Source organism: Python bivittatus, unplaced genomic scaffold (genome assembly GCF_059951505.1).
Source record: "Python bivittatus isolate LINGU-HERP-01145 unplaced genomic scaffold, Pbiv_v1 ctg000040_np1212, whole genome shotgun sequence".
NCBI lineage: Eukaryota > Metazoa > Chordata > Lepidosauria > Squamata > Pythonidae > Python > Python bivittatus.
Genome location: NW_028277032.1, coordinates 3246032 through 3272976, shown reverse-complemented (window position 1 = coordinate 3272976; position 26945 = coordinate 3246032). Strand labels below are relative to the sequence as shown.

The 26945-nt window shown below is 54.0% G+C and overlaps 1 protein-coding gene across 1 annotated transcript in view; it reads right to left on the bottom strand.

Moving 5' to 3' along the window:
- The window catches only part of HPCA (hippocalcin), a 30812-nt gene extending 9627 nt beyond the window's left edge, over nt 1-21185 (bottom strand). The window contains exons 1-2 of the mRNA XM_088153844.1: nt 20394-21185; nt 3118-3504 (exon numbers count right to left, since the gene is read on the bottom strand). Of these exons, the coding sequence (XP_088009970.1) occupies nt 3118-3495 (378 nt within the window). The 5' untranslated portion in view covers nt 3496-3504; nt 20394-21185. The remainder of the gene's footprint in view (nt 1-3117; nt 3505-20393) is intronic.
- Between the last annotated feature and the right edge of the window lie 5760 nt (nt 21186-26945).

The window sequence follows — 26945 nt, the reverse complement described above, 5'->3', positions numbered from 1 at the left end:
CAGCCATCTTTCAGCCTCTGAACTATTTCTGGCATTCCCCAAGAAACCCAAAAGTAGGTGCCGTAGCTCAGAGGTGATCAAAATCAACAAACTGTATCTCAGTGTGGAATAAAAAAGAACCCCCAAACTGAACTTGGCTTTCAAAGCATTCCTCCTCCCCTGGGCAGACCGGGGAATATTCGCAGAAGATGCTGTTTTTAAAAAACAGTGAAACATGTTTTTCTTCTGGGAAATGTCACCAAGCAAAGCTCCGTTGATGCAACGTTGTTCACAGAACACGCTAAGCTGCATTTTTGGCGTTGCGTGCACTGTGAGCCTAACTGTGGTTTATTCAATAAACCCTAACTAAACAAATTATGGCTTAACATGATGTGCCATCCCAGTTCTTACCCGGGAATCAGTTCTGGAAGCTGCCAATATCCAGAAACCTGGCCTTGGAACCCCCTGCACGTCCCTCTACTCTATGCATTCTGTACTTGCGCATAAAATGAATCTCTGATGTCTGCTCGTTTTAGAAAAACCACTTTCGGGGGGAGCAGAAGAGAACTGCAGGAGAGCGGGAACCGAAGGAGCCTTTTCTGTCCCACCATTTCCTTGCTCTAAACTGCCCTCTCGGCGTGCATTTCTGCCTCCCCCCCCCCAAATGCAGCCTGAATTTCCAGCCACCAAAGGCGAAGGAGGCGCACTCTTGCGCTGAGCCAGAGAGGAGAGGAGAGGAGAGAAGCTGAGCAGGCATCCAGAGACCAGGGAATTTCTAGAGAGCTCTGCTGCCTCCCACGGCTGAGCATCCTATTCTCCCACACAGCTTCTGCCTTTCCTCTCCTCCCCAGAAGCCACAAGGGAAGCAAAGGCAGAAAATCCACAGCCCCCTCGGCGGCCGGGGCTGGGACCTCTGCAGAGAAAGCAGCCGGATGCAGCGTTGACAAAAAAGGGAGAAAGGCTGGTGAAAAACTCTGCGCTCCCCCTGCTCTCACCGGATCTCTCTCTGTCTTAAAGCTAAAAGCTTTAATCAGTTTAATTGCTAGATTAACAGCACACTTAAGATTAGTTACCCTTTGCAGAACGGATTTTCCCACTCGGTAATTAGGGCTCCATGCTTTAATCACTTCACTCAGCATATTAACCCACGGCTTCAGTTGATTAATCAGGGGGGACTGGGGGGACAATTTTAATAGCCGGGAGAGCCAACTTCAGGGCCCCTTCACTTGTGATTTTCATGGCTTCTTATTTGGATCAGGGACGTTCAGCTATTTAAAGCGTTGGGGCTTCAAATGGGAGTTCCCAGAAGTCAGGAAGGCGCTGCTTCGAAAGGACAAGCCGGAGCTCAGGCCAAAAGGGCCAGGCCTCCCTCGGCCGTCCGGCCACTCATCTGCCCAGAGCTTGGGAGGTGGCGGAACTTCCCCAGACAGAAAAAGAAAGAAAAAAGCCTGTTTTTCTTTCTGATCCTTTCCTGGCAGGCGGGAAAGAAAGAGAGGTAACAGATTGAGAACTGCCTGCAGGAAACTGACGCTTTACTGCTGTATACTGAGGTTGGGAGGTTTTGGATGGATGAGAAATTGTATTTCCTTCCTCTCCTCCCTCCCTAAGTCTAATAAACAATATCATGCTAAAATTATACCCCTGATTGGGAGTTCAGTACCTCAGCCTTAATCATCACCTCCATCAAAGGCACTTGGCTACCATCTTCTCCAACCTGGTGCCCTCCAGGGATTTTAACTAAAATGCTGGATTATGGGCCAGCCTTACTAGTTTGATGGGAAATGTAGTCTGAAACATCTGGAGGACCCTGGACTGGGGAGGCTGACTCCATGGTTCAAGCCCATCAGTTTCAAGACCCATCGGTCTATTTTACTTTATTTTTTCACCATGACTTTCGAGGTTCGGCTATGCCCATTCTGTGGATCCCGGAGCTTAAGAACCTGGCCAGGATCTTTCTGGGAGTTTTTCCAAGGTTCACACGGGCACCAAGCCATGCTTTCTCCTTGCGATGGAGACAGTCCTCTTCTTTCACCCCAAGTTTGCAATCTAAAATACCAAAAGGGTTGCTACTGCCAGAACGGCGGTCCCCCTTCCCCACCAGCTGCTTTTCCATCACACCGAGGAATTTTGGGGGGGGTAAACTGAAGCAAAAGGGCAGGGAGAGGAACGCAAGGGCAGCGTGTGGTGCACCCCACCGTGCCTTCCACCTCTGCTTGACCAGAGACGGGGAGCACAGCTTTCTGCCAGCAGACGTGGCAGCGATGGGACGAAACCTGTGACGTCCGCAAGGGGTGGTCAAAACTGGGGAGCTGGCGGATGAGGCGTTGCGGTACAAGGCTGTTGTGATTCCAGCCCAGCCCCTGCTATGTCTCCGTGTGGGTCTCTGGCCCGACTGCCCTGCAGGTTGCCTGAGCTGAACTTGGAAGGATCTGCCCCCAACTCCAGGCTGAGTGGATCCGAGTGATTCCATCCTGCACGGCCCATCGAGAAATCAGGAGTCCCAGCCGTGCTACCTAACTCATTAGCACATCAAATTCATAACTGGGAAATGCTGGAGCTCAATCAAGATCTCTTTGTATTCCTGGGGGGGGTGTTTATCCCTATCCCCACCCCCAGATGTGGTTCTCTCCAAAGCTGCTGCTCAGAGAATACACTTTTTCAAACAAGAGGTAACCCAAACAGTTATCAAAGTGAAGCAGAATGGGAAGCATTTTGGGCTTTTTAAATATTACCTGCCCCCCCGTCAAGGTTTAACTCCCTCCCCCATCCTCCTGCTGCAACAGCCCTACGCCCTAGTTATGGCTTGACCACTGCCACTTCACCAAGCCTTCATGCCCCAGTGGTGAGTTCACACTACGTGTTAAGTTTGAATAAGCCTCTTTTAAAAACTAGCCAAAAACCACACCACCATATTTCAGGCGTGTCATCCTCTGGGGACTGAAAAAATGGGGCTGGCAAACTACGGGTTGGTCAGCCTGGTTAGGACCATCACGCTAAGCTCGCAGGCTGCTGAAAGAAGCCTCCCGGCTGGATGGTGGGTCCAGGCCTCTGAGTTTGGCTCTAGCGCCCCAGGAAGGCTCTGCTATGGTGGGCTGCAGGAAGATCAGCCAAAGGTCCTCCTTGCTGCCGAGGGCTCACCTGGACGATTTCCAGCATCTCCTCCCTGCTGATGTAGCCGTTCCCATCCAGGTCGTACATGCTGAAGGCCCACATCAGCTTCTGCTCCAGCTTTCCCCGGGAGGTGACGCTCAGCGCGATGATGAACTCTCGGAAGTCAATGGTGCCGTCGCCGTTGGTGTCAAAGGTGCGGAAGACGTGCTCGGCGAACTTGGAGGCGTCACCGTAAGGGAAGAAGTTGGCGTAGATTTTCTTGAACTCCTCCACGTTGAGGATGCCCGTGGGACAGTCTTTCAGAAAGCCTTTGTACCACTCCTGCAGCTCCAGGTCAGAGAATTCGGTGTTCTCCCGCAGGTCTTGAAGCATTTCTGGGCGCAGTTTGCTGTTCTGCTTTCCCATGGCTGTGAGCTGAAAGACAAGGAGCAAAGAGAAGCTTGGCACGGACTAGACCCCGGGGCTGGGCCACACCCTGTTAGGCCACAAACCTTGCTGGGTCTTTGGCCATGTCCCCAGAAAGAGCTCACCAGTGCTGCACGCTCGTTTATATGGACTTCTGTGTGCAACGCTGAGTGCTAGGAACCTGCTTCTGGGTTTTAAAATGTAATTTGGATTTTCAACAATTTCAGTTCTGTGCTCTGTGAAATCATAGGACGCAGAACACAGACAGACTAGAAAGTAACTCTGTCATGGGCATCCCTGCTTCTACTAGATTATCAAATGCTTCCCTGGTTTGAAGAAAGAGTGACTCCAGGAGGACTGATATTCCTTTAACCAGAGGGCTCCTAATGGAGAGCAAAAGTTCCCTCTGGTGTCAGATAACGAAAGGATGGAATGCACCTCAAGGCAGCTCGGTGTTGTTCAATCAACTCTCATTCAGCTCCATTAACAATGCCATTAACAAAGTAAATTAAGTGGTTATCTTTTTCTATGTTACGTGGCTGGGCAAGGGAAGACAGAATTGTCCCCCGGATAGATAACCTTCAGGAAAATCTGGGGAGGGGTACCCAAGCAGTCTCTTGCCTTCCTCCCAAATCTCAAAATGTGGCCAGTGTGAAGAGGCGGCCAAGCTGGGGACAACCCCAGGAAGCGGGAAGAGACATCCAGACGGGTTGAGCGGCTAAAGCCACCGCGTCCCCTCAGCCAGTTTGGGTTCTTCGGAGGTCCAGCACAGCATCTTCCTCCAGCAGAAAATGCGCCCCCCCATCCTGGAGAGAAGAGGCTTCAACGCATCCTCCACGAAATACGCCCCTCGCTCTCCAAGGCTCTGCAGGGACTCGGTTGGTTTCACTCAGCATTTTCAGTTGTGTTCAAGGCAATTTATGACTCGGGAATGCAAAGGAAATCAGTGTGAATTAATAAAGTGCAGCCCCACAGAAGCAGGCCAAAGCAAACTTAACTATGGCATCAGCAGGGGCAGCAAACTTAGTACAAACCTTTTACATGAGGCTTACAAAGATAAAGCCACCTTTACTTGATGCCCGAGAGCACCCGCCTGTACTCGCCAACAGCCTGACCTTGCCAGGCGGGCTGGGCTCCCACAAAACCTACCATCCAGGCCGCCTCCTGCCCGAGGAGGCAACGCAGCAGGAGCACCGGCAGCTGCTCTGTGGCACCGAACACCTCCCAGCCCAAAACACCAAGGCGGCTGGTTTCGGACCCCCTGGAATCCCCCCTGCTTCCGAGGCTGCGTGAATCCATCCTGGTGCTGGAAACCATAGTCTTAGTCTTGAAGACTAAAAAGGATTCATCAGATTTTATTTCAAGCTTATTGGATGCCCCAAAAAATGCCCCCTCAAGGACGGATGCCAGATTTTCTTTGTTGGCGATGCAAAACATTTGGGGGCTCACTGACCCATCTGATTTGGTCTTGTGAGTGACTGGCATCTTTCTGGAATAATACCTAGATTTATGGGGAAATATTTTAATGTTAATCCTTTCAGATACCAATCCTGGTACAACATACCATGTTGCCAGGTTCTGTGCAGCAGCGCGCAAAATTCATCGGATGGTGACCTGTGCCGTAAACTAGGTTTCATGAGCCCCGACTTCGCCATCTTAGAGTGCTCTGTAACGTGATCACCTTCCACATACTAACCTTTTCTGCTCCCCTACATCCTTCTAATGCTCCCACCCCTTTTCTTACATTCTCATTTTTATATACTTTCAGTTTTTAATTCATGTATCTTTTCCATCTTCTAGCTTTTCATCGTTTTTTCAGATGTTTATTTTTACTGTACCTCGCCTACTTTATGCTGATCTATGACCATAATAAAGATTTGATTTGATTTGAATGTGAAAAATGTTAATGTCATGTTAAATTATGTCCCCAAACTCTGAAATGTGACTGTAAGGAACTACAGCTATATCAGCATGAATCATTCTGAGGAACTGGAAAAGTAGTCTTATTCCCAGTGTTAAGGATTGGATACAGGAAACGTGTAACCTATCAGCTTTTGAAAAGAACCAATCAAGAAAATGATGCAAAAAGTCCCCCTTTGCCTAGATTTTCTGCAACAATAGTGTATTTTTATTATTTATTCTAACTTCTATATACTGTTTAATAGTTGAAATCCATGTGATATGTTTAGATTGTACTTTTTTTCCCCTTTTCCAGGCAGCGCACGTTAAAAAAAGGTTTTGATTGGGTGCTCGTGGCTGCCATCTTGACTTTTTTGACCCCTCCTGGGGATGCCCTGGTTTGGGCAAAGCCGTATCCTCCCCCTTCTTTAGGGCTAGGAGCACATCTAGGCCAGGCAGAGGTCTAGCGGGGTGAAGCCAACATCTGCGGCTCTTCCTCCCCTTCAGAGCAGATGGCCTCACTTCCCGAGGGGACTCCGTCCTCCTTACACCCGAGGCGTTTGCACCGCTGCATTGAAAAACAATCTGCAACAGCTACAAAAAGCGTTGGTGGAATGGACATGTAGGGTTTGGGAAAATTTTCTGGAAAAAAAAAATCTTAAGCAAGCTGTACTTTTTGTCATGGAGTAATTTGCATCAGAACATTTCAAGTTGGCATCGCTAGCAAATCTGCTAGGGATAACCACAAGAGAAACATTCAAATTTCCCTAATATTCTCTCTGCTCTTGGCATCCGTTCATTATTATGCAACAATGTATGACGTGGAAATTTTCCTTTAGAAAAGTTAAGCGCTGGAAAATGTTCCATCCACCTGACTGGGAGCTGGATCGCAAAAGAAAAAAAGAAAAAAAGGGCAAAATGTTTGTTTTGAAGAAAAAATATTAATTCGGTATACATTATAAGTGATAGAAAAAAATATAAAACTTGTGGATACAACTTGAGCAAATCAAACATTATATATAATCTACGAAGAACAAACCAGCAAACTACCACAATGTGTAAAATAAAATAAAAATAACCAGCAAACATAGATGTGTAAACGAAATAAAGGAAAAGAAAAAAGAAAAAAAAACATTTTTCTACCTATTTATCTATAGTACAAAAATAGTGGTTACACCTTCATACAACTGGCGACGCTCAATTTTTGAGCCACAAACTGAACCTTGACCGCACAGAGCCCTACAGTATGATTTTTTCCTCTCCAGTGATAAAGGCTGAGAGTTTGCAAATTTCGTTCAGCCAATCCCAGAGCCCGAGATGCAGAGACATCCTTCCACGTCACATCCTCACCTGTCCACCCACCTACCCGGCCAGGGTGGGTCAAGCTGTAATTTGCACTGCATGATACATCCAAAACTCTTTGAAGACAGAGAAGTTCCAAACTGGGGGGATATAGTTTAACAACTATAGGAGTATATATTTACCTGAGGGACTGTCTCATCCCCATCATATTGACCCATCTCACCTAGTTGGGCAGAGAAGGCATGTTACGGACCCCATTGATGAAAGAAGGTGTCAAGTCCACAATGTCCAACTCCCAGTTCTGAAGCATTCTCACGCAACCAGGCTTGGTTCAGAAAAATACTTCTTTATTACGTGGTACATGTAGCTTGTATACAGAACATTGCTAAAACTAAAGCCTCCCTCTATTTATCCCCCTCCCCTTATTGCCTGGCGTCTGGATTCTTCTCCAACTGGTGGTGACCTCTCTCCTCCCTCCCCCTCCTCCCCGAGCCCCTTCCTGGCTCTTTGGGCCCAGCTGCCTGACCAGCCATCAAGCCAGTCTAAATTGCCCATATATAGTTAAGCTGCTTCCCAGCTCCCATTACAACCATTAACAGCCACCCCCCCTTCCTTAGTTACAAGTGGCAGAAACAAATCACCCCAACTCCCAATGAATGCAATACAATGGAAAACAACAACAGTTGGGTGATGCAGGTTCTGACAGAAGGGTGATTGGCGGGGCCCAAAAGGAGAGCCTTCTGTGCTGTTGCCCCTACCCTATGGAATACTCTCCCCCCAGAGATGAGGTGGGCCCCCACTCTCCTGGCCTTCTGGAAAGGGGTGAAGACCTGGCTCTGCCAACTCGCATGGGGCAAGAAGAGGGGCAACCAAACCTGGGGGTGGCAGGCCCCTTGAAAATGCTCCCGTAACCTTTATTTACCATCAGTATCTTGAAAGACATTATTTACGCATGAACATGGTTTTTTTATTGTATTTTAATTAATATTTATTCTTGTTTTGCTGTAAACTGCCCAGAGTCGCTCTTGAGTGAGATGGGCGGCGACTACATTTGAAATGTAAAATAAAATATAAATAAAATAAATAAACAACCCAATGTCTGTGAAAGCTGAGATCCCACCCCAGGCAGGGAAGTGGGCTCCAGTGGTGCCCAGGGCTCTTGTCAAAAGTCCTCAGCAAACCAGCAGGACTTGATGAGACCCAGAAGCCACACCAAAAGGGATGTTCCTGCAAAAGCCTCCCTCCCCACCTCTTTCCGGGGATTTGGGGGAGAAGAGCCCCACAACCCAAACCTAAAAGGCTGCTGGTCCCCTTTGCTTCCTGGCCTCTGCTGACCTTGCCTCAATTTCTCTCTCATCATGAGCCTCTAGAACTGTGTTTCTCAACCTTGGCAGCTTGAAGATGTGTGGACTTCAACTCCCAGAATTCCCCAGCCAGCAAAAAAGAATTCTGGGAGTTGAAGTCCACACATCTTCAAGCTGCCAAGGTTGAGAAACACTGCTCTAGAGCTTAGTTTGTGTCAAAACTCAACATGCAGGAGGGACCACCTCTGCTCGCCTGCAAAGTACACCTCGTGGAGGGTACCACTGATCAGTCCCAAAGTGGCAAGCTCTGGCCATGGGGACCTCTGGTTGGAAAAGGAAACCTCCAGATCGTGATGAACCAGGTCATTTCTCTTTCTATTAGCCGTGGCTCTTTCACGCCACTCATCCTTGGAACATCACAGAGTGAAGAAGCGGCCGTATTGTGCCTTCACAGGTTGCTCTCTCGGCTTGGACTTCTCAGCAAAAAACGTTGCATAAGGCAGCAAGGCAGAGGGAGGGAGGGAAAGGATGGCGTCTGCTCCTGCTTTGGCCAGATTTGATTCAGAGCTGCCTTTTGGGGAAGGGAGCAGCCTTCCCCAGCACATTCATTTCCTCTCCATCAATTTCTCCGAGCAGCTGTTGCACCATATTTCACAAAAGCTCTGCTGTGCAAGAAGGAGCGCGGCAATGGCCAGCTCCACTTCCCAGCCCCCAAACCGTCGATCTCCTCGCCAAAAGGGTTTTTGAAAAGCAAAATTTGCCTTTGATTATGCTAAAGGGTGGGGCGGTACCCATCCAGAACAGAAACTGGCAACGGGCAGCTGGGCTCCATCACAGACAAGTGCAGAGCGCCCATTTCCATTTCCCACAACATCCCTTTTGAACGCTCGCTGAAGTGGGGGATTCTGGGAAATCTGTGTCCAGGAGACCCACAATGCTCAGCACAGGAGGTTACGGGGAGTTCCTGCTTGCCTTTAGCAAGGCAGGCAGAACTGAATGGAGAAAACATTTTGCTCACAGTGCCTGAGCTCAGAGCTCTTGGAAATCAGGCCACTGGACTGATTGGGAATCCGCTCCAGATTTGTGGTATTTCAAAAATTAGCCTCCCGTCCAGCAGGTTGAGGGAGTGAAGATAAGAAAACAGAGCATGTTTCGTACCACTTGGTTCCTCTACCATCTTCTAGCTTTCTGACCACTGAGTGCAAAGCACTGGACATTTAAAAACTGTGTAGCACTAATGTTAAACATGTACAAGATAATCTACATTTATTCCTGGCTGTTCTGAATTCATTTTTCCTGGATGAACCTACAGCCTCCACTCCAAACCCAGTGGCAGGATACCCTACCCAACTCGGCTGCTGTCCTCCGAATTGTTATTCCCTCCCCGTGTTTTTGTCTATTACTTGCAAATGAGGAGGGAGAGCAAAGGGAAGTTAATCTGGAAACAAAGTTCCTGGAAGAATACAGGGAATTCATGTGAAATCCTAGGCGAAAGCCATTTTCCAGCTTTGTTTCCTTTAAAAATGGTTGCAGTTTCATATTTCTAGCAACACAAAAAACCAGAGTGGCAGTGTGGGAAAGGTGAAATCAAGATGGCAGCTGAGACGGGGCAATCAGAGCCCTTTTCAGGCCTGCTGCATGTTCGGGCACAGCGCATGTGCGAAACGGGGCGGAATTGCAGCTGCGAACTTGACTGTCTTGCCTCCTCCTCTGGATACACTCTTGCCCCTCCATGTGGCACAATTAGCAGGATAGGCAGACGTGGACCAGATAGCAAGGCTTTCTCTTGGGGTTCCCCATCCTTTGCATCTCCTTGCCTCCAGACGTTTGTAAAGCCATTAGACAACCCGGGGTGGTGTGGTGGCTGAAGTGCTGGCCCAGGAACAGGGAGACCTGGGTTCTAGCCCTCTCTTGGCACAGAAGCTGGCTGGGCGACTTTGGGCCAGTCCTTCTCCCTCAGACCTAGACTGGGAGGTCGAAAAAAGTCCATTTGCCAACCCATCCTGGACCAGAGCGGTGGATTATGGTCCATAACCTTCAGTAAGGAAGCCTTCATCCTGCAGTGGATTGACTCAGGCTGATAATAACATATCTATGTGTATGTATATCTTTGTAAAGCTATATAGATGGATTGTGTGGCATATAAATTGTGCGTGTGCGAGAGAGAGACAGAGAGAGAGATACAGACAGGACACAAAAGCGTTCTGATCCTTTTGCAAAGATGGCTGGGATAAGATGGACGGACGGAGGGAATTCTGCTGAGATGAAGGACGCTTCCCACCTGTAAGCCCACCACCACTTTGGATTCCTCCTCTCCCTTCTTGTTCCTCCAGGCAGGACAAATTATGATTTGACCCACACGGGTTGGGCACGTAGGCGGAAATTTCCTTGTGGCTTTTATTTCTCTCATCCTATAGCTGTGGCAGCATTGATGATGTATTTTTAACCTGCTTTTAACAGCGTTGATCGTTCCCTTCAAAAGGGAAGGTTCCACTTAAAAGCAAAATTCAGCTGCAGGGGAGAAACGGGGGGGGGGAGCCATCAGCTTCCCTCTCCCTTGAATGAGACAAATCCAGTGGACTCTGGACTGAAATCCCCTGAGCAAAACACCCCGTCGGGGAAGGTTCAGGGGAAGAGCTGCTGCTGGGGGGAGGTGGGGAGGGCAGGGGCGCCTCCCCAACCTCCCCAATCCCGTCTCCATGAGCAGCATGGCAGGAGGAGGAGATTAACCCAGGACCCAGCGGGCCGGGACAGACCATAATTTAGCACCCAAGGCACCTGCAAGGGCAGGAGGCAAAGCACTCTGCAGTGGAGACCTTGGGCCAAAGTTACAAGGCAGGTGGGGTCCGAGCAATGGGTTTCCAGCCCTGGCTCACTTCCGGATGGCTTCATCTGGGCAAGAAAGATGGCACTAAATGGGCAGCACCACTGACAACCCCAGCCTGGCCTCTGATGGCTTTTCCCCTCCAAGAGAATGGGGACAAAGCCAAACCAAGTGGACGCCCCTGTCCTTGTAGGGGGTCTGTGTAAGGGGGAGAACCTTAATTGAATACTGGGACACCTAAGGACCATTCAGCCCAGCGATGGGAGGAAGCAGGGGCGGTCAAAGAAGTCATGGTGAGGGCCACAATCTGCCCCCTTTTTGCCCGCATTGCGCATGCAACGAATATAAAAAGGAGGACTTTGACTGCATTCACAGCAGCAATCTTGACTTGTCTCCCACCACCGCCCCCGGACACACTTAGCCAAGGAAGGCAACGTCATGGGATGTGGCAGAAAACTGAAATTGACAGCCTGTTTGCAAGGGGAAGGCGGCTGTCACTTATCCTGAGCCCACGAGGAGCTCCTCTTTCCTGGCCAGGATTCCGAACAGCCACCCTGCAAGTCGACGCTCTCAAGGGTTTGGAGGCTGTCCGGTCAGAATGGGGCCCTCCCTGCCTGCCTGGCCTTTTCTCATGTGCAGACGGCTCCTTGGGAGGGGCTCCTCCATTGCTTGCACCCCAAGGATCTGGAGGAGGGGAGAAAGTTGCGGTGTTCCTCTGTAAGGGGAGCATCAGTTATTAGGGGAAGGGCAGGCGGGTGAGCACTCTCACAAAATGGCTGTCAAGTCAAATTATAGACACCTATTTACCAGCAGGCAAATGGTGAGGCTGTTCCCATTCCCATTTTGCTCGTGCCTTCCTTACCCGTCTTTTGGCAAACTAAGAGCACCAAGGACTGTCATGATCCCCCCAAGAAAGGGAAGAGGGCGGGATTCTGCTGGAGGCGCTCAGAGGTTGGACAAGGATCTCTCTGGGATCCTGTAATTTGGATTTCTCCATTGATTCTTCACCGATCCTAACGATATGCTGCATTCTCAGTAGGGCTGCCCACCAAACCGTATCATCATCCCTTCACTCAAGTTTCTTAGGCCGGGACCTGCCATTTTCAGTAATTCAGCACCACTGAAAGTTCCATCCGTGGTTAAGATTTTTCGCCCCGGCACGCATCGACTGTGGCCACTTTCTTGCAAGGTAGAACTCCTGCTGCTGGCTCCATGCCGACCAGGGTGGGCTTTCTAACCTGCCCCGCCCTCCTGGGCTCCCTACGGCTCCGCTCTCCTGCAGGGTATGCTGAAAGAGCCGAGGGTGGCCGTGGCGGTGCAATCAAAGCTCTGCCTACTTTTTGTGGGTGACATCTTGATGTTTTTGGCCACACCCGGTGGGTGAGCACGGCTGGTCTCCCGCCTGCTTCCTGTGGCCAGTTTTGAAAAGCAAGCGATGCAGCAGCCAGACGTGCACCCGGCATCTCCTGTCGTTTGACCCTTCCCCACATCCGCCTGCGTTGGAGTTTGTAAACCATTTGACTAGTTCACAAGCAGCCTTCGGAGCTTTTCGTTGTTCCGCTTATCACCCCAAGTAATAGGACGTCACCCCCCTGCCCCAGTGTAACTGGTACTGCTCGCCTCCAAGCCCAGATCCTTTGTGAACGAGTTATAAAGCAGGCCCCCCACCAAGATTTCTGGGGAAGTCTCCCAGGTCTGCCCCTCTTGCGCAATCCCTTGGGAAGGCCCTGGTTGTTCTCTCTCCTTTACACGGGTATACAAAGGGGCTGTGTAGAGACCTGGGTTCAAAGGGCAAAGGAAGATTTGGAGTGTGTGCGGGCACTAATGTGGCACCTACAGGGAACAGATCTTTTCCTGGGGAGCTGCAAAGGGCGGCATACGAGCCCAGAAAAAAGTCTCCCCATCATTTTGCCCTTGAAATCTGGATTTGATAAACAGCCACAAAACGACAGAACAGCCCCAAACTGTTGGGAAAAGCAGCATTCTTAGACCGCCAGATAGCTGGGTGGGAAGGGAGCAGCAGTGCAAAAAATGAGTGGGTGGGGTGTGGGGAAGCCCCCGCCCCAGGTCTTCCTCTCCAGAGGGTCAGAAGCACCGAGGGCGCCGTGCTCCTGCCCTCCTCCTGCGTCCCGCTCTTCCTGGGGGCTCCTGAGCTGCTCATTCTGTCGCAAGAGACCCTCTGTGGGAAAGCGAAGAGGATGTGAGCAGGGCGCCCACAGGTATGGTCAGAAAAGATACGCCACGCCCACGGAGAATAGCCAGAGCTGAGACTGCGCCGCTGGGGCCGCCATCTTGACCCTGCAGATAACCCTGGATGTGAGCCAAGGCAGGGGTGGAGGGGGACGGAGAACGATGGCGACCGAACGGAGGTGGCAAAAGCGCCCCATTCCAGAAGCGTTCTGGAGGTTTGGGGGTCTCAGGGCAGCTTCTTATCGGAGGCGAAGCAAGATGGCCCACGGACAGCCCTCTGCATTTGGAGAGCTCAGGTCAGCCTCTCTGGAATAAAACGGCTCCAGCGAGTTTCACCAGCATCTCCGTTCTGACCATCCTCCATCGCAAAACAGGGAAGCAGCACATTTTCCCGCTCGCGCAGGCAGCAGATGGGTGCCCTGATGGCCGACGAGTGAAAATAGCAGCTAGGAGAACAAGACAGGCAGAACTTCCACCAGAAATGTCAGCCGAAGGCAGGGGGGCAAAAGTGCGTGCCCCTCCCTTCGGGGCCCTGGGATGGGCGGGGCCAACCTTTTCGAGCCTGTGCATTTTGGAGCTGCGCGGAAGAGGCTGGATGACAAAATGGATGCTTTAACTCACAGGACTTCAAGGCACCCATTTTACCCTGTAAAGCCCCCTCCCCAAACTCCTCCCATAATGCCCCCTGACTGCCTGCTTTTGGAGTGCAACCAGCGGCTTTCTGAGCTGATGGGGACGTGTGCTCCAGGCATAAGGTCCACAGGCATTTGTGGGGTGGCCGGCTATTAAAACAGTCGCCGCCGCCACTGTGCTCTTTTTGACCCCTCCCGGAGACCCCTCCAGAAGGCCTTAAAGGGATTCTGTACCCAGATTCTCAAAGGGAAGGGACAGCAGGATTCTGGTCGGTCCACACGAGGACGTTCCTTGCTCAATCCCCATCCAGAGAGCCCATTTCAGCTGCAGCCACCATTCAGTTTAAAAGTGGCACAACAGACCCTCAGAACGGCAAGAAATTCCCTACCCTAAACAGGGGAAACCGCCCAGTGACAACCACCTTCATCGGGGAGCATCCGAGATGGTCGCAGGAGCGGTCCCTTTCCCGACCCACCCAGAGGAGGGCCCAGCCTTGGGGTGCTGGCGCTCCATCCTTGGCAAGAGGGGGCCTTTCCCACTGCCCAGTTCTTTCTTAGCCAGAGATGCTGCTGAAGGCCCATCCCAGAACCTCCAAGTCTGCTTTGCCCCACAGGAACCGCTTTCCGCAAGGCGTCGCTCTCCCCCCAGAAAGTGCTAGACAACAGCAGCTGATTGCAAAATGGCCATTCCCTCCCCTGGGGTGGCACTTTTCTGAAAGCTCAAAGCCAAGGAAGTTCCAAAGGGGAGGGGGCGGCTCTGGTTGTAACGCACTGGCCATGAGCCTCTGGAGCAGTGGTTCCCCACCTTTCCCATGCCCTATACCCCTAGGAAATGTTTAATTCATGTTCCCACTCCCTACAAAAGTAGTATCACATTTGAAGATGAAGAGGTCTAATTTCTAACGCAGGTGAACAAATCGAACTTAAAAAAATAAGCTTTTAACTCAGTGCGTAAAATTGTCACACCCCCTGAAATTCCATCTTGCACCCTTGGGGGTGCAGGCACCCCAGGCTGGGACCCGCTGCTCTGGAGACATGGGGCTGGGCACCATTGGAGACCGGAGGCTGAGCTAGGTGAGGCTGGAGTTCTCATGCTTTCACAGAATTATTTCTTTTTCCTGGCCCTTTGCAGGAAATCTGGAGATCTGGACACCTCTGCACTACTGTTTCCTTGTGGTGAATTACACCTCAAAACCACAAAGGAAGCTGTCTCTGGATAAAAGCTGAACAACATCCATCCTTTGCCTTGCGGTGTTCAGGTGCCTTACCTGCCAGAAAGAGGTCCTACATCTTTCCCCACCACTCAAAATGAAGAATATTGAATTGGGAATGTGTTCAAGGGCAGACATCTGGCTTTGGGGTCCAGAGACTTCAAGAGACCCAAATGTCAGAGAGAAAAAGAATTGGGGTACCAAATTTTTAACGGCAGAGTTTGACAGCAGAGGCTCTTGAGCTGCAGGTAAAGGAAGCCATTCTCACCGCAAATACCTGCTGCAGCCTCTGCTACCCCCAAACGAAGCCCTGGGAGACGCCTTTCCAGACAGACCGGCCCATAAAAGCCCGGGCTGACTGGGAATTCTGGGCCTTCTAAACCCACCACTTTTGGAGAGCAGCAATTTGGGAAGACTGTTATTTCATGGGGGAGGTCAGTGATCCTTGGGGAAGCCCATGTTGACCCCATCCTAGAAGAATGCTGAGAATGACCTGTTTGGGTTGGGAGTTCTTGCATTAAGTGGGTCATCTCCCTTTTGAGAAACATTTATTTGCAGCAGAAGGCAGGACAAGATTGTAGGGGGAGGGAGAGGGGGAGGGAGGGAGAGCGCTGCGAGTTCATTAATATTTTATTTCCCCCCTCCACAGCCGGTGCCTGGAATTACAGTCCAAATGACCAAGGAGTTAACCCAAAGAGCAATTCTGGGTTAGGATGCTGTGATTCTGAATGGTGGCGTGACATTCCCAGGATCCCTGGGCATCCTGGCTCTCCCCCAACCATCATAGGGGCTTGACTGTCTCCATCAGCGAAATGTTTGCTCTTTTTGGCCTGGGATCCAAGGCTGGCAGAGGGACCCCCCCACCAGGCAAAGAGCCCAAGCCCGGCTCTTCAGGGGCATCGTGAATGCCTGAGAGGCGTCTGCCTGGCTGCCTCAGCACCAACACCCGGGGTCCAGGGCTGCTTCCCAAACTGATCCCCTTCAGACACGCAGGGACCCTGCTCCCTAAATTCTCAGCCTGCACTGGTCAAAGGCGCACATCTCATTTCTAACACGGGGTGAGCAGATGCAAAGGGTTTCTCTCACTTCCTTCTTTCACCGTTACTTAAAACATTCCAACGATGCTTCTCCTGGACCGTTTTTCACAGAGAAACCACCAGCAATCACTTAAGGGTTCGTATCCTGCCCCTTTGCGTGGTTGAATTTTCAACGGCGGCTGCTCTGTGCCAACGCTCCATGAGAGGATGCAGGGGGAGGCAGAACGCTGCCCCTCTGATCCTGGAGGGTCTGCACAGCTGATCGAGCATCTGGGATCCTTCTTGGTATTCAAGACATGCATCGCTTGCTGCTTAGGGTGCAGCCTATTTGGCGATCTTCCAGCCTTCGCCCACAGAAGAGGAACTAGAGGAAAGCAATCTGGGCACTGAAAAGCGAGGATTGATGCCAAAGCGCTTAATAGCAATTGGCAGCAAATTGCAGCAAGATTCCAGATCCGCTCCCCTCACACCTTCTCTCCTCATCAAGTGCACATCCTTCACTTGGAGTGGGAATAAGCCAAAAATTTGGCCAAGAAAAAGATGCCACCAGATGGCTGAGATTCTTCCTGGGTGAAAGTGGGGGAGATGCCCAGGGGCAGGCTGGTCTCTGACGGAAGGGCACAAATTGGAAGCCCTTGGATCAGACCTGGGGCCATCCTCACAGCCACCTCTCCTGCCTGGGAGGAGCAGCCATCAAGCAACGTCATGCCACCTACTCAAAATGGCGCCCAGCCATTGACAAAATACTGGGAAACTAAAATGCACCTTTCTGTGCAAGGGTGTGGGAAACAGCGGTCACTCACCAAGTAACACATAAGTAAAATGTTCTCCTCACTTCATTTGGTCTCCCCAGTTTTTTAGTTACATCACCAAAGTAATTCCTAAAAGATTACCTCCACTATATAAAAGTTCCTCTGGATCAAAATATTGATTATGGATGTATAAAATTTCATCTCTCTCCCTAGGATTACAAGTGTACTTTTACTTACTCCCAAATTATTGTGGGGGGGATTTTTTAGCTTCTGTCTGCTTTTTGTTTGCTTTTTTTGCTTTTTTTTGCTTTTATTTTTTTAAATCTCTGATGTTCTGTTGATGCACTCCTTAAATAAATCCATTAAAAATGTCTCTGGGTCTTAATCATTTATGAAATGCCTAGCCAGAAGACTGCTCCTGGTTACCTAGATACTTTTTTCAAGCTGGGAGGGGCTGATTGGAGTTGTAGTCCAACAAAACTGGAGCCATTAAATTCCAGACAGCTCCTTACCTCTGAAGGGAAAACTGAGGTTGGTTTATATGGCTCTCATCAAATTTGCAGAATCCTTTCCTTCACAACCCATTTAGTATTTCTAAGAAAATGGCACCCAAATTGTTCACGCCCTTTCTCTCAGCTTTTCAATAACAGTTCGCTTTCTGCTTTGCTCCAACTGTTTGAGGTTAGATTGGGTAAAAAATTCTAGAGGAAAAAATAGCTAGATATTTTCATAGCCTTCATCAAGAGATTTTAAAAGTATTGGTGGTGTCTTCATTTCTCCTTCATCTAGGAAAAAGGACATGAATATTCATAGCACTTTAAATCATAAGCAAGCAAAAGAGATTCTGCCCTCAAGTCCCCGACAATGTTTCTCATCTATTTTGAAACCGAGACATGGAAGATAATATTCTATGGAAAAACAGAGGCAGTTCCTTGATTCACACAAACACAGCCTGGCCACCCAAAACATCCTTCAGCCCCAGAATCGGGCTGGGAGGATCCAACATAAAGACCCAGCTGAGTGCAGTTATTTTCTTCCCCAATCCTTCATCTATCCAACGGAAGCCAAAAAGACGAGGACGAAGGCTATCCTTCAAAGGATAAATTTTAATGGTCTCACTTTCTTACCTGAGTAAGCACACATAATGCAAAGGGCCTACATTAGAGTAAGGTTGGGCTGCAATTCTCTCCTTCCCGATAGAAATGGGGAGGCACAGCCCCTCCTTCGGAAACACTGCCCCTCTGAGAATGGAGAGAAGACTTGAGGGAGCAGTTACTTCAAGGTGCTGGTCCCTGAAGCCCCCCCGAGATTGCCCTCCATGATGCATACCCCCCAACACACAGCCATTCCTATTCAGTAGGAAGTTGATTTCAGGCAACATTCATCCCAAGTGGGGCATGCAAATAATTGCTGCCTCCCAAGCTCAAACCAAAGCTTTCTTTCCCTTTAGGAAGTCCCAAGGCAGAAGGAAGACCGGAAGAGCGTTCTGAGGTCATGCTATCTCAGATATGTTAAGAGAACATGCATTAAATCATCCACTAGTCATCCAGTTCCTTCTCCCCCATGGATCCACTTCAAGATCAGCCAAGGTCAGCCAGGTGCTGCAACCAATAAAAGAGAAGGGCAACCTTCTGGTGGACATCTACCAGTGCTTTTGGAAGGCTGCAAAATTATGATCTGGGGAGTACTTGCAGCTCTGGGGCCACAGGTTACCCATCCACCTGACAACCATCCAATTAAAAGACCGACACATATACCCTGGGGCAGCAAATTCCTAAAACCAATGGTGTGAAGGAGATCTTCTGCCAGTTCTGGATTTTGCCTGCCAGTCAATTTCATGATGAAACTCTCTATTCCCCCTCCACTCCCAAATTGCCTTTTCCCTAAGCCATGAGGTCCCAAATGGGTCAAATTTTCCTCAGCTGCAAATTGCTCCAGGCCCTTGGGCTCTTGGGGGTCCCTTTGGTGCACACCTTTTTCAGGTGTGAGGCAAGAACTACACATATCCAAGGGTGGGCTCACTACTGATGTATACAAGGCACAACCACACTGGCCATTTCATTTCTACCCCTTTCCGAAGGAGCCCAAGCAGGTTCTCTGCATTCCCACTGTTGCAGCTGGGTTCTCTGAAGCTATCTGGGCCAGTGGTTGCCAGCATCTGGCCCTTCAGGGTGAGGGCCCTGGCCATTATGCCTTAGAGGGAACGGTCAGTGTCAGGGGAACTCCAGCACCTGGGACCTTTTGCAGGGGAGAATTGACTGGATGTGAGTCCCACGGCCAAAGAAAGGCACATGTAATAAATAACAGAAAAGAAACAGGAACGTATAGACTTCTTTTCTAAAGCACCTAAGCTGAAGTCTGCCGCACCTCTTGTGACAGCGAACGCACGGAACTGATTGTTTGTGATAAATATCGGATATGATACAGCACTGAAGAGCCAATAGAGAGATGGCAAGCGCTTCGTAGCAAGGGACCGCGGTCTCATTTTCATTAATTGAGGCTAACTCAGCCGATCTTGAAAAAGCTGAGAAGGGCCAGGCCTGGTTAGTCCTGGGAGGGAGACCACTAGGAAACCTGGGCTGGGAAATCAAAAAGAGTATCCCAGGCAAACGGTTTCCAGGAAGCTGCCAAGAAAACTCCCTGAGGTGCAGCTTTACCTCCTTTGCCCCTGCAAAATGCCACGCGCACCTATGGCAGGGCATGCTGCAACAAAAATAGCAGTCAGGACTCCCTGGGACTAGGGTGAAATTCCATGGGGGGACAGCAAGAGATGGCTTCTGCTGTTATTGGCTGCAATACCTTCGTTCAAGAGCAAAGCAAAGCGCCCAGATCATTCAGGATTCCAGCCTGCCTGCTGGTCCTCTCTGCCGGGGTCCAGGATCTGTGCTGGGGGGAGAGGGTTGCTTAGTCCCTGCTCCAACTGTGGCTGCTGATCCTGGGGATGCAGAGGGGGCAGGCAGATCTTCCTCCCCCTTCTTTCGGCAGTTCTGTGGGCAGGGGAAGATGTGGAGGGCACCCACCCAGCCCTTCTCCCCATCTGCCACCAGGCAACACATTTGCGCAGACAGAGCCGAGGGGGCCCTCCCTCACCTGCCCTCCCAGGGGACTGCTGCACACGGGCAGGGAGGGGCAGCCTAATCTCCTTCCCCCCCCAGTACTTGTAGTCCCCACTGATTAGAAGGCATCTCTATGTGCAATTGAGGATCGCCTCTCCTCCCCGCCCCCAGTCCAACTTTCCATCCATCCCCAGGACGGCCATCGCGGCGGGGCGCAGATCTCCCCCAGCCCCTCTTTCCCCAGGGATCTCTGCAATGTCCCGGGGCGGACACCACCCCCTACAGCCCCCCGGGGACAGGGGGCAGTCCCCTTCCAGCGAAGAAGGCGAGCCAGGGCTTGTGAGGTCCCCGCCCCCGCCGCTTCTGCCTGGTGCTGCAGTAGAGGAGGGGCGACGGGGGTCTCCCGTCCCTCGACAAAGGGCGGCCCGATTCTCCGCACTGTTCCCAGCAGCGATCCGGGAAAGTCGTCCTCCCCAACCGAGGCAGGGTGAGTGGGTGTGTGTGTGTGAGAGAGAGAGAGAGAGAGAGAGAGAGAGCGCGCGAGAGAGAAGCGAGCTGGATTCTGCTGCGCGCCGCTTCTTCCGCGCGCACTTCTGCATTGCAACCCCCGTGCAAACGCGCCCCCCGGAACTGCAACTTCTCCCGGTCGCTGCGCCGGGGCCCCAGAGCGCCGCCTCCCCGCGCGACCTACCTGAGCTAGCGCTGGGGATTCCGACGACCGCGACGGCTGCTAAGCAAGCGCCGGCGACTCCTGCCGCATCTTCCGCCGCCTCCTTACAACCGCTGGAGCCGGAGCGACAACGCGCTGCCTGCCCGGGCTGCCGGGGCGGGGGCGAGAAGGAGGGACTCGTGCAAGGGCGGGGGGAGGAGGATGTCCCTGCAGCTCCCCCCGGCGGGGCTCCCCGGAATCTCCCCTCCCGCGGAGCCCGCCCCCCCGGGAGTTCCGAGCGCGCCTTGGAGGCGCCGCCGGGCGAAGGCTTCTTCCCGGAGCGCCCCCCTTCCTGCGGGCTGGGGTGGTACAGTCCGGCGGGATCCGAGGGGGCGCGACCCCGATGACTCCGGGCAGGAGTCTGACCCGGGCGGGGTGCGGCGGGCGGGGCGCTTTGCTGCCCCGGCCCCCCTGCGCCTGCCAGGCGGCTTGGCGAGGGTGGCCCGCGCGCCCGCCCGGCTGCCCCTTCCCGCGCGAGAGGCAGGGCCGGGGTGGGCGAGGGCGGCAGCCGAGCGGGGCCTCAAGGGTCGGCGAGGGGGCGCGCCGCGCTGCCCGCCAAGAGCCGCCGCAGCCGAGCGGGGAGGGCCGGCGGGCGCGACGACGCCCTTCCCCCGCCGGGCGAAGGAGGCGGCAGCGCAGGGTCCCTCGCCGGAGCCCGCTCCGCCCGGCCGTCCCTTGGAAGGCTCGGCGAGGATTCGGCGCTGTCCCCGGCTGCCAGCCGCGCCCGCGCCCGCCCGGGAGCTGCGGGCCGCCCCTCAAGCCCGGGGGCGGCTGGCTCCCGGTCGCCCGACGGTCTCCCCGGAGGACCCGGGGGATGGCTTCCCGCGAGGGGCTGGGCCGCGCAGCATCCTAGTCCCGGGTTAGTCGGTCAGTGGGCGGCTAACAGTTAAAATAAAAACCGAGTAAAAGCACAACCAAGAATTCTAAACAGAAATGACATAAAATAGCCAACAATCGCAACATCTCGCCATCGATATGACCCAGAAGAGGCTCTGTCAGGGCCCCAGGCTCTTGCCTTGCGAGGGGCCAGCCGGGTTGGGGCAAGTTTGATGGGGGGGTGCTAAAGGGTGGGCGCCACAGCAGAAAAGGCCCTCCTCCTGTGGCCTGCCAGATGGCACTCTCTTGCGGAGGGGGCCCCAGCACGCCTCTCCTGCCCCAAGCCAATAAGGGCTTTAAAGGTGACAACCAGCACCTTGAATTGCACCTGGAAGCACACCAGAAGCTGATGCAGCCTGCAGAGCGGAGGTGTCGCATGTGCCAAACAGATGGCACCCATAACTGCAGCTGCTGCATTTTGCACAAGCTGAAGCTTCTAAATGTGAGATTTGCCCCGTTCGACAGAGAAACTCTCGTGACACGTGTGGTTCACAAAGAAGGTTTACTCATGCGTAACGTAGTAGTCACAAGCAAAGCCAGGACTGGCTTGGTACAATTGCATCACTTGTTATATTCCCCCCTTCCCGCGCTTTTTCCCGCCTCGTGATCGCGTTGCGGCTGTGGGCTATTAGGCCCCCCAATGTCCCCCCTGATCGTTCATGATGGCAGGGTCGGTCAGAGTCCATTGTCCTTGATTGCCAGTCCCCCTCCGGCTGGGTTGGTCCCTCCCTGCTACGTGCAGACCCGCGGGTTCTGTGCTGCGTTGCGATCTTGTTTCGCTGCCCTGCGGCCCCGTTCCTTGCTTGCTCGCGCCGTTATCAGTTCATAGTTAAAAGCTTCCGCTGCGGTTTTCCTGTTTGGCTGGGCGCAGGTGGCTCGTTAATTAGCGGCGCTTTCGGTTCCTCTTTTCCCCGCTAGCTACCGCCGGTGGATTCCGCGTGGTCTGGTTGCGAGCTTCCCTGCAGCCCCGTGCTTCCCTGAAGCCTCGTGCTGACCGAACCTGACATGCCGCCCCCCTGACGACAACTCCCCCCCCTCGGCCCTATTTCGGCTTCCCGGGGTATTTACTGTAAAAGTCCCGCACTAGGTCCGGCGCCCTTATGTGGGTTTTACTCACCCATTCGCTGTGGGACTTGGGGAAATGTTTCCATTGCACTAGGAGCTGGGTCTGCCCCTTGTGCCTCCGGGCGTCCAGTATCCGGTTGATTTCAAAATGCTGCTCCCCCCCGACCATGATGGGTGGTGGTACTCCCTCCGCCTTGTGCCAGGCGTTCCCCGGCTGGTGCAACTTTAGCAGGCTGCAATGGAACACCGGGTGGATCTTCCCGAGGTTTTTCGGGAGCGTCAGCCTGACGGTCACCGGATTGATGACCTCCGAAATGGGGAACGGCCCCACAAACCTCGGGCTGAGTTTTTTCGATGCCTGGTGCGTCTTTAGGTTTTTGGTTGACAGATACACCTGGTCCCCCACTTTCCACTTTTCCTCGGGGAGCCTCTTGCGGTCCGCGTGCTTCTTGTAGTCGGCTTTGGCTCTTTGCAATGCCGCGTGCGCCGCTCGCCGGGTCTCGTCGATTTGGGCGAACCAGGCGTCCAGGGAGTTGATCTGGGATTCCGGCTGAGGCAGCTCCGGCATGGGGACGAAATCTCTCCCGGTGGCTACTTTGAACGGAGAGAACCCGGTGCTCTTGTGGACGGCGTTGTTGTATGCCACCTCCGCGAATGGTAGTAGCTCCGCCCAATCGTCCTGTTGGTGCCCCACGTAGCAGCGCAGGTACTGTTCGAGCCCCCGTTCAGGCGTTCCGTGGCTCCGTCCGTCTGCGGGTGCGCCGCGGAGGATAGGGCTTGTTTCGTCCCCACCCGCTTCAGGAACTCCCGCCAGAACCGCGCGATGAAGTTGCCGCCCCGATCGCTGACGATACGTCGAGGTGCGCCGTGGAGTCGGTAGACATGTTGCACGAACAGTCTCGCCAGCCCCTCGGCCGTGGGGACTCGCCGGCACGCTACAAAGTGCGCTTGTTTGGAGAATAAGTCCGTGACCACCCAAATGGCGGTCTTCCCCTTACTCTCCGGGAGCTCCACTATGAAGTCCATGGCGACCTCTTGCCAAGGGCCGTCGGGTTCCGCTACCGGCTGGAGTAGGCCTCTAGGTTTGCCTTTTGCTCCTTTCGCTGTTGCGCACACCGGGCAACCCCCCGAGTACGCCTCCACGTCCTTCCGGAGCGTGGGCCACCAAAACTGCCGCCGGATTAAGTGGAGTGTCTTTACGAAGCCGTAATGCCCCGCGCTCCGGCTGTCGTGGGCTCTCTCCATGACCTCCCGTCGGCAACCCTCAGGCACGTACAGCTTTCCTTCGTGCCACCACAACCCCTCTTGGCCGGTTAGCGCCTCTCGGTTCTGCTTGAGCCAATCGTCCCGCTCCGCCGCCTCCGCGAACCCTTGCCTTACTTCAGACGCCGCGTCCCGTCGCTCCCCCTTGGTCTGGCTTCGGGTCACCGCCTTTGCAGCCAGCCTGCTGGCGGGGATGACGGAGTCCACGATCTCCTCCCGTAGGCTGGCGTGTTGGGGCATGCGAGACAGTCCATCCGCTAAGAAGTTGCGCTTCCCGGGGATGTGTTTCAGTGTGAACCTGAACCTCCCGAAGTATTGGGACCACCGTGCCTGTTTGGGGGATAGCTTACGCGGGGTCTTCAGGGCCTCGAGGTTCTTATGGTCCGTCCACACCTCGAACGGTTCAGTTGCCCCCTCCAGTAGATGCCTCCACGTGGCCAGCGCCCACTTGACCGCGTACGCCTCTTTCTCCCACACCATCCACCTCCTCTCCGTCTCGGTGAATTTGCGGGAGGCGTAGGCGCACGGGTGGATGGCCCCCTCCGGGCTGGGTTGGAGCAGGACTGCTCCCGTTGCCACGTCTGATGCATCCACTTGGATTATAAACCGCCGGTCTGGATCGGGATGGCGCAGGATCGGCTCCGCGGTGAACCGCTGTTTTAGTTCCTCAAACGCCCCCTGGCATTCTGCAGTCCACGCGAGTGCCATGCTGGGCTTGGGGGGCTTCCCAGTGCCCTTGGTTTTTAGCAGGTCGGTTAGGGGAAGGGCGATTTGGGCGAAGTTCGGGATGAACTGACGATAGAAGTTCGCAAACCCTAGGAAGCTTTGGAGTTGCCTCCGGGTTCGCGGCGCTTCCCAGCCCAGGACATCCCTTACTTTCGCCGGGTCCATCTCAATTCCCCGGCTGGATATTCGGTAGCCGAGGTAGTCTAGTTGCTCTCGATGGAACTCGCATTTCGAGAGCTTTGCGTACAGCTGTGCCTTCAGCAGTCTCTGGAGCACCGTGCGCACCAGGCTCACGTGCTCCGCCAGGGTCTCGGTGTAGATGAGGATGTCGTCCAGGTAGACCAGGACGCCCCGGTAGAGTAGGTCGTGCAGCACCTCATTTATTAGCTGCATAAATACCACCGGGGCCCCTTTTAATCCGAACGGCATCACGGAAAACTGGTAGCTTCCGAGCGGGGTGTTGAACGCCGTCTTCCACTCATCTTTTGCGCGGATCCTAACTCTGAAGTAGGCTTCGCGCAAGTCCAGTTTTGTGAACACCCTCCCCTTCGACAGATGCGACATCAAGTCCTTCATCAGGGGGAGGGGGTATTTGTACTCCGTGCTGATTGCGTTCAGCCCCCGGTAGTCTACGCACATACGGAGCGAGCCGTCCTTCTTCTCCCGGAATAACACCAGGGCCGCTAATGGTGACTTCGCGGGTTGGATGAATCCCCGCGCTAGGTTCTTGTCTATGAACTCGCGCAGGGCCCCCATCTCCCTCCTCGACAGGGAGTACATTTTCGGCTTAGGCAGGGTCGCTCCTGGCTCTAGCTCGATGGCGCAATCACTGGGCCGGTGTGGTGGGAGCTGGTCGGACTCCTTCTCCCTGAACGCTGCCGCCAGGTCTCGATACTGCCTCGGGATTCCGCCGCCCGTCGGGGGTTCCCCGGGTCCGGCCCCTCGCTTTGCGGTCGCCTCGCCAGTCGCCGCTGCCTCCCTCGCCTCGGGATCGTGGCGGGTCTCCGGGGTCCCGGCGCTGCTGCTGCTGCTGTTGCCGCCCGGGTCTCGGGCCCCATCTGCTCTCGCCCCGTCTCCCGGTGTCCCGGACCCTCCGCTTGTCCGCCGGTGGTTGCGGCTGCCTCCGTCTCCACGGCTCGGTCCCCTCTGCTCTCGCCCCTCGCCGGTCTGTCGACCCCGAACCGCACTGCCTCCGCCGTCCAGTCGACTCGTGGGTTCCGCCGCCGCAGCCACGCCAAGCCGAGTACCACCGCGTAGTCGGCCACCGGGACCACCACGAACCTCAGTTCTTCCCGGTGACTCCTGATCGTCATCTGGACCGGCTCGGTGTAATACTGAGCTGGCCCCCCCCCTGCCAGCGTGCCATCTAACTGGCTGAATGAAATGGGCTCCCGGAGGCGCCTCAGCTGTAGCCCGAGCCCCGAGACCACCGCTGGGTGCATCAAGCAGTGGGTGCAGCCCGAGTCCAGTAGCGCCCGTAGCTGCGCCTCCCTCCGGATCTCACCCCCGGACGTGTATCCTCACCCGGAACGGTGGGCAGTCCTCGTCTCCTATTGGGTCCGCGCGCCTCGACTCCCCTGCTCGCACTGGGACGCCGTTCAGTGCGAGCGCGCCTCGTTTCCCGCCGGCTCCGAGTCCTCTCCGGAGGATGCTGTCTCCGGGGTCGACCACCACCCGCGTCCTTTCTCGGTCACCGCCGCCACTGCCCCCTTCCGCGGTCGGTCACCGGTCCTTTTCCCGTTCGCACGCGGGGTTTTGACTTCGGGCCGTGGTGGGGCGCCTTCCCGCTCCGTCGGGCACTGCGCCGCTCGGTGGCCTCTGCCTCCGCATCGGAAGCACAGATTCGGGGCTCTGGTCGCCTCTCGCCTCCCGGTGGACTGCCGTCGACCGCTCCGTCTCTCCTCGGGGTCCTCTCCCTCGGCCGGTCCCTCGTCTGGTCCCGTCGTCTTGTGCTCTGTTGGATCTGCCGCCACGCCGATTCCGCCGTTCCGGCCAGCCAGATCCAATCCTTCACTGTGGACGGGTCGTCCCGCCCCAGTGCCCGTTCCAGGATCTCTGGGTTGAGTCCCCTCTTAAAATACTTCACCTTCAGGGACTCCGGCCAGTCCGCGAGCTTCTCGGCCAACCTCTGGAACTCCAGGGCATATTCCGATACCGATTTGCCCCGCTGTCTGAACTGTAGGATGTCGTCCTCCGCCCGCTTGGCGCTCAATGTGTCCTCGAATCTGTCCCGGAGCGCCTGCATGAAGTCCGGGAAACTCCGTAGTTCCGCCGCGTTGGCATCGTACAGCCCGATCACCCAGCTGGCTGCTTGGCCATCTAGCAGCTCGGCCACGTAGGATACCCTGTCCTCGTCTCTAGCGAATAGGTGACCACCCCTCTGCATGAACCCCCTGACGTGCGTCAGAAAGTGCGGCAGCTGTTCGGGGTCCCCTGAGAACTTCCCAGTGATACCTCGAAGTCTCAGGGCGTCTGCCGCCCGTTGGTCCTCCGACCGGGGCGCCGTGGGTGGTGCCGGTGGGGGTGTCGGACCGCCCCTGTCGCTCGCCTCCTCGTTCACCGCCGGTGGCCCCACTCTCTGTAGTAGGGTCTGGAGCATCGCCT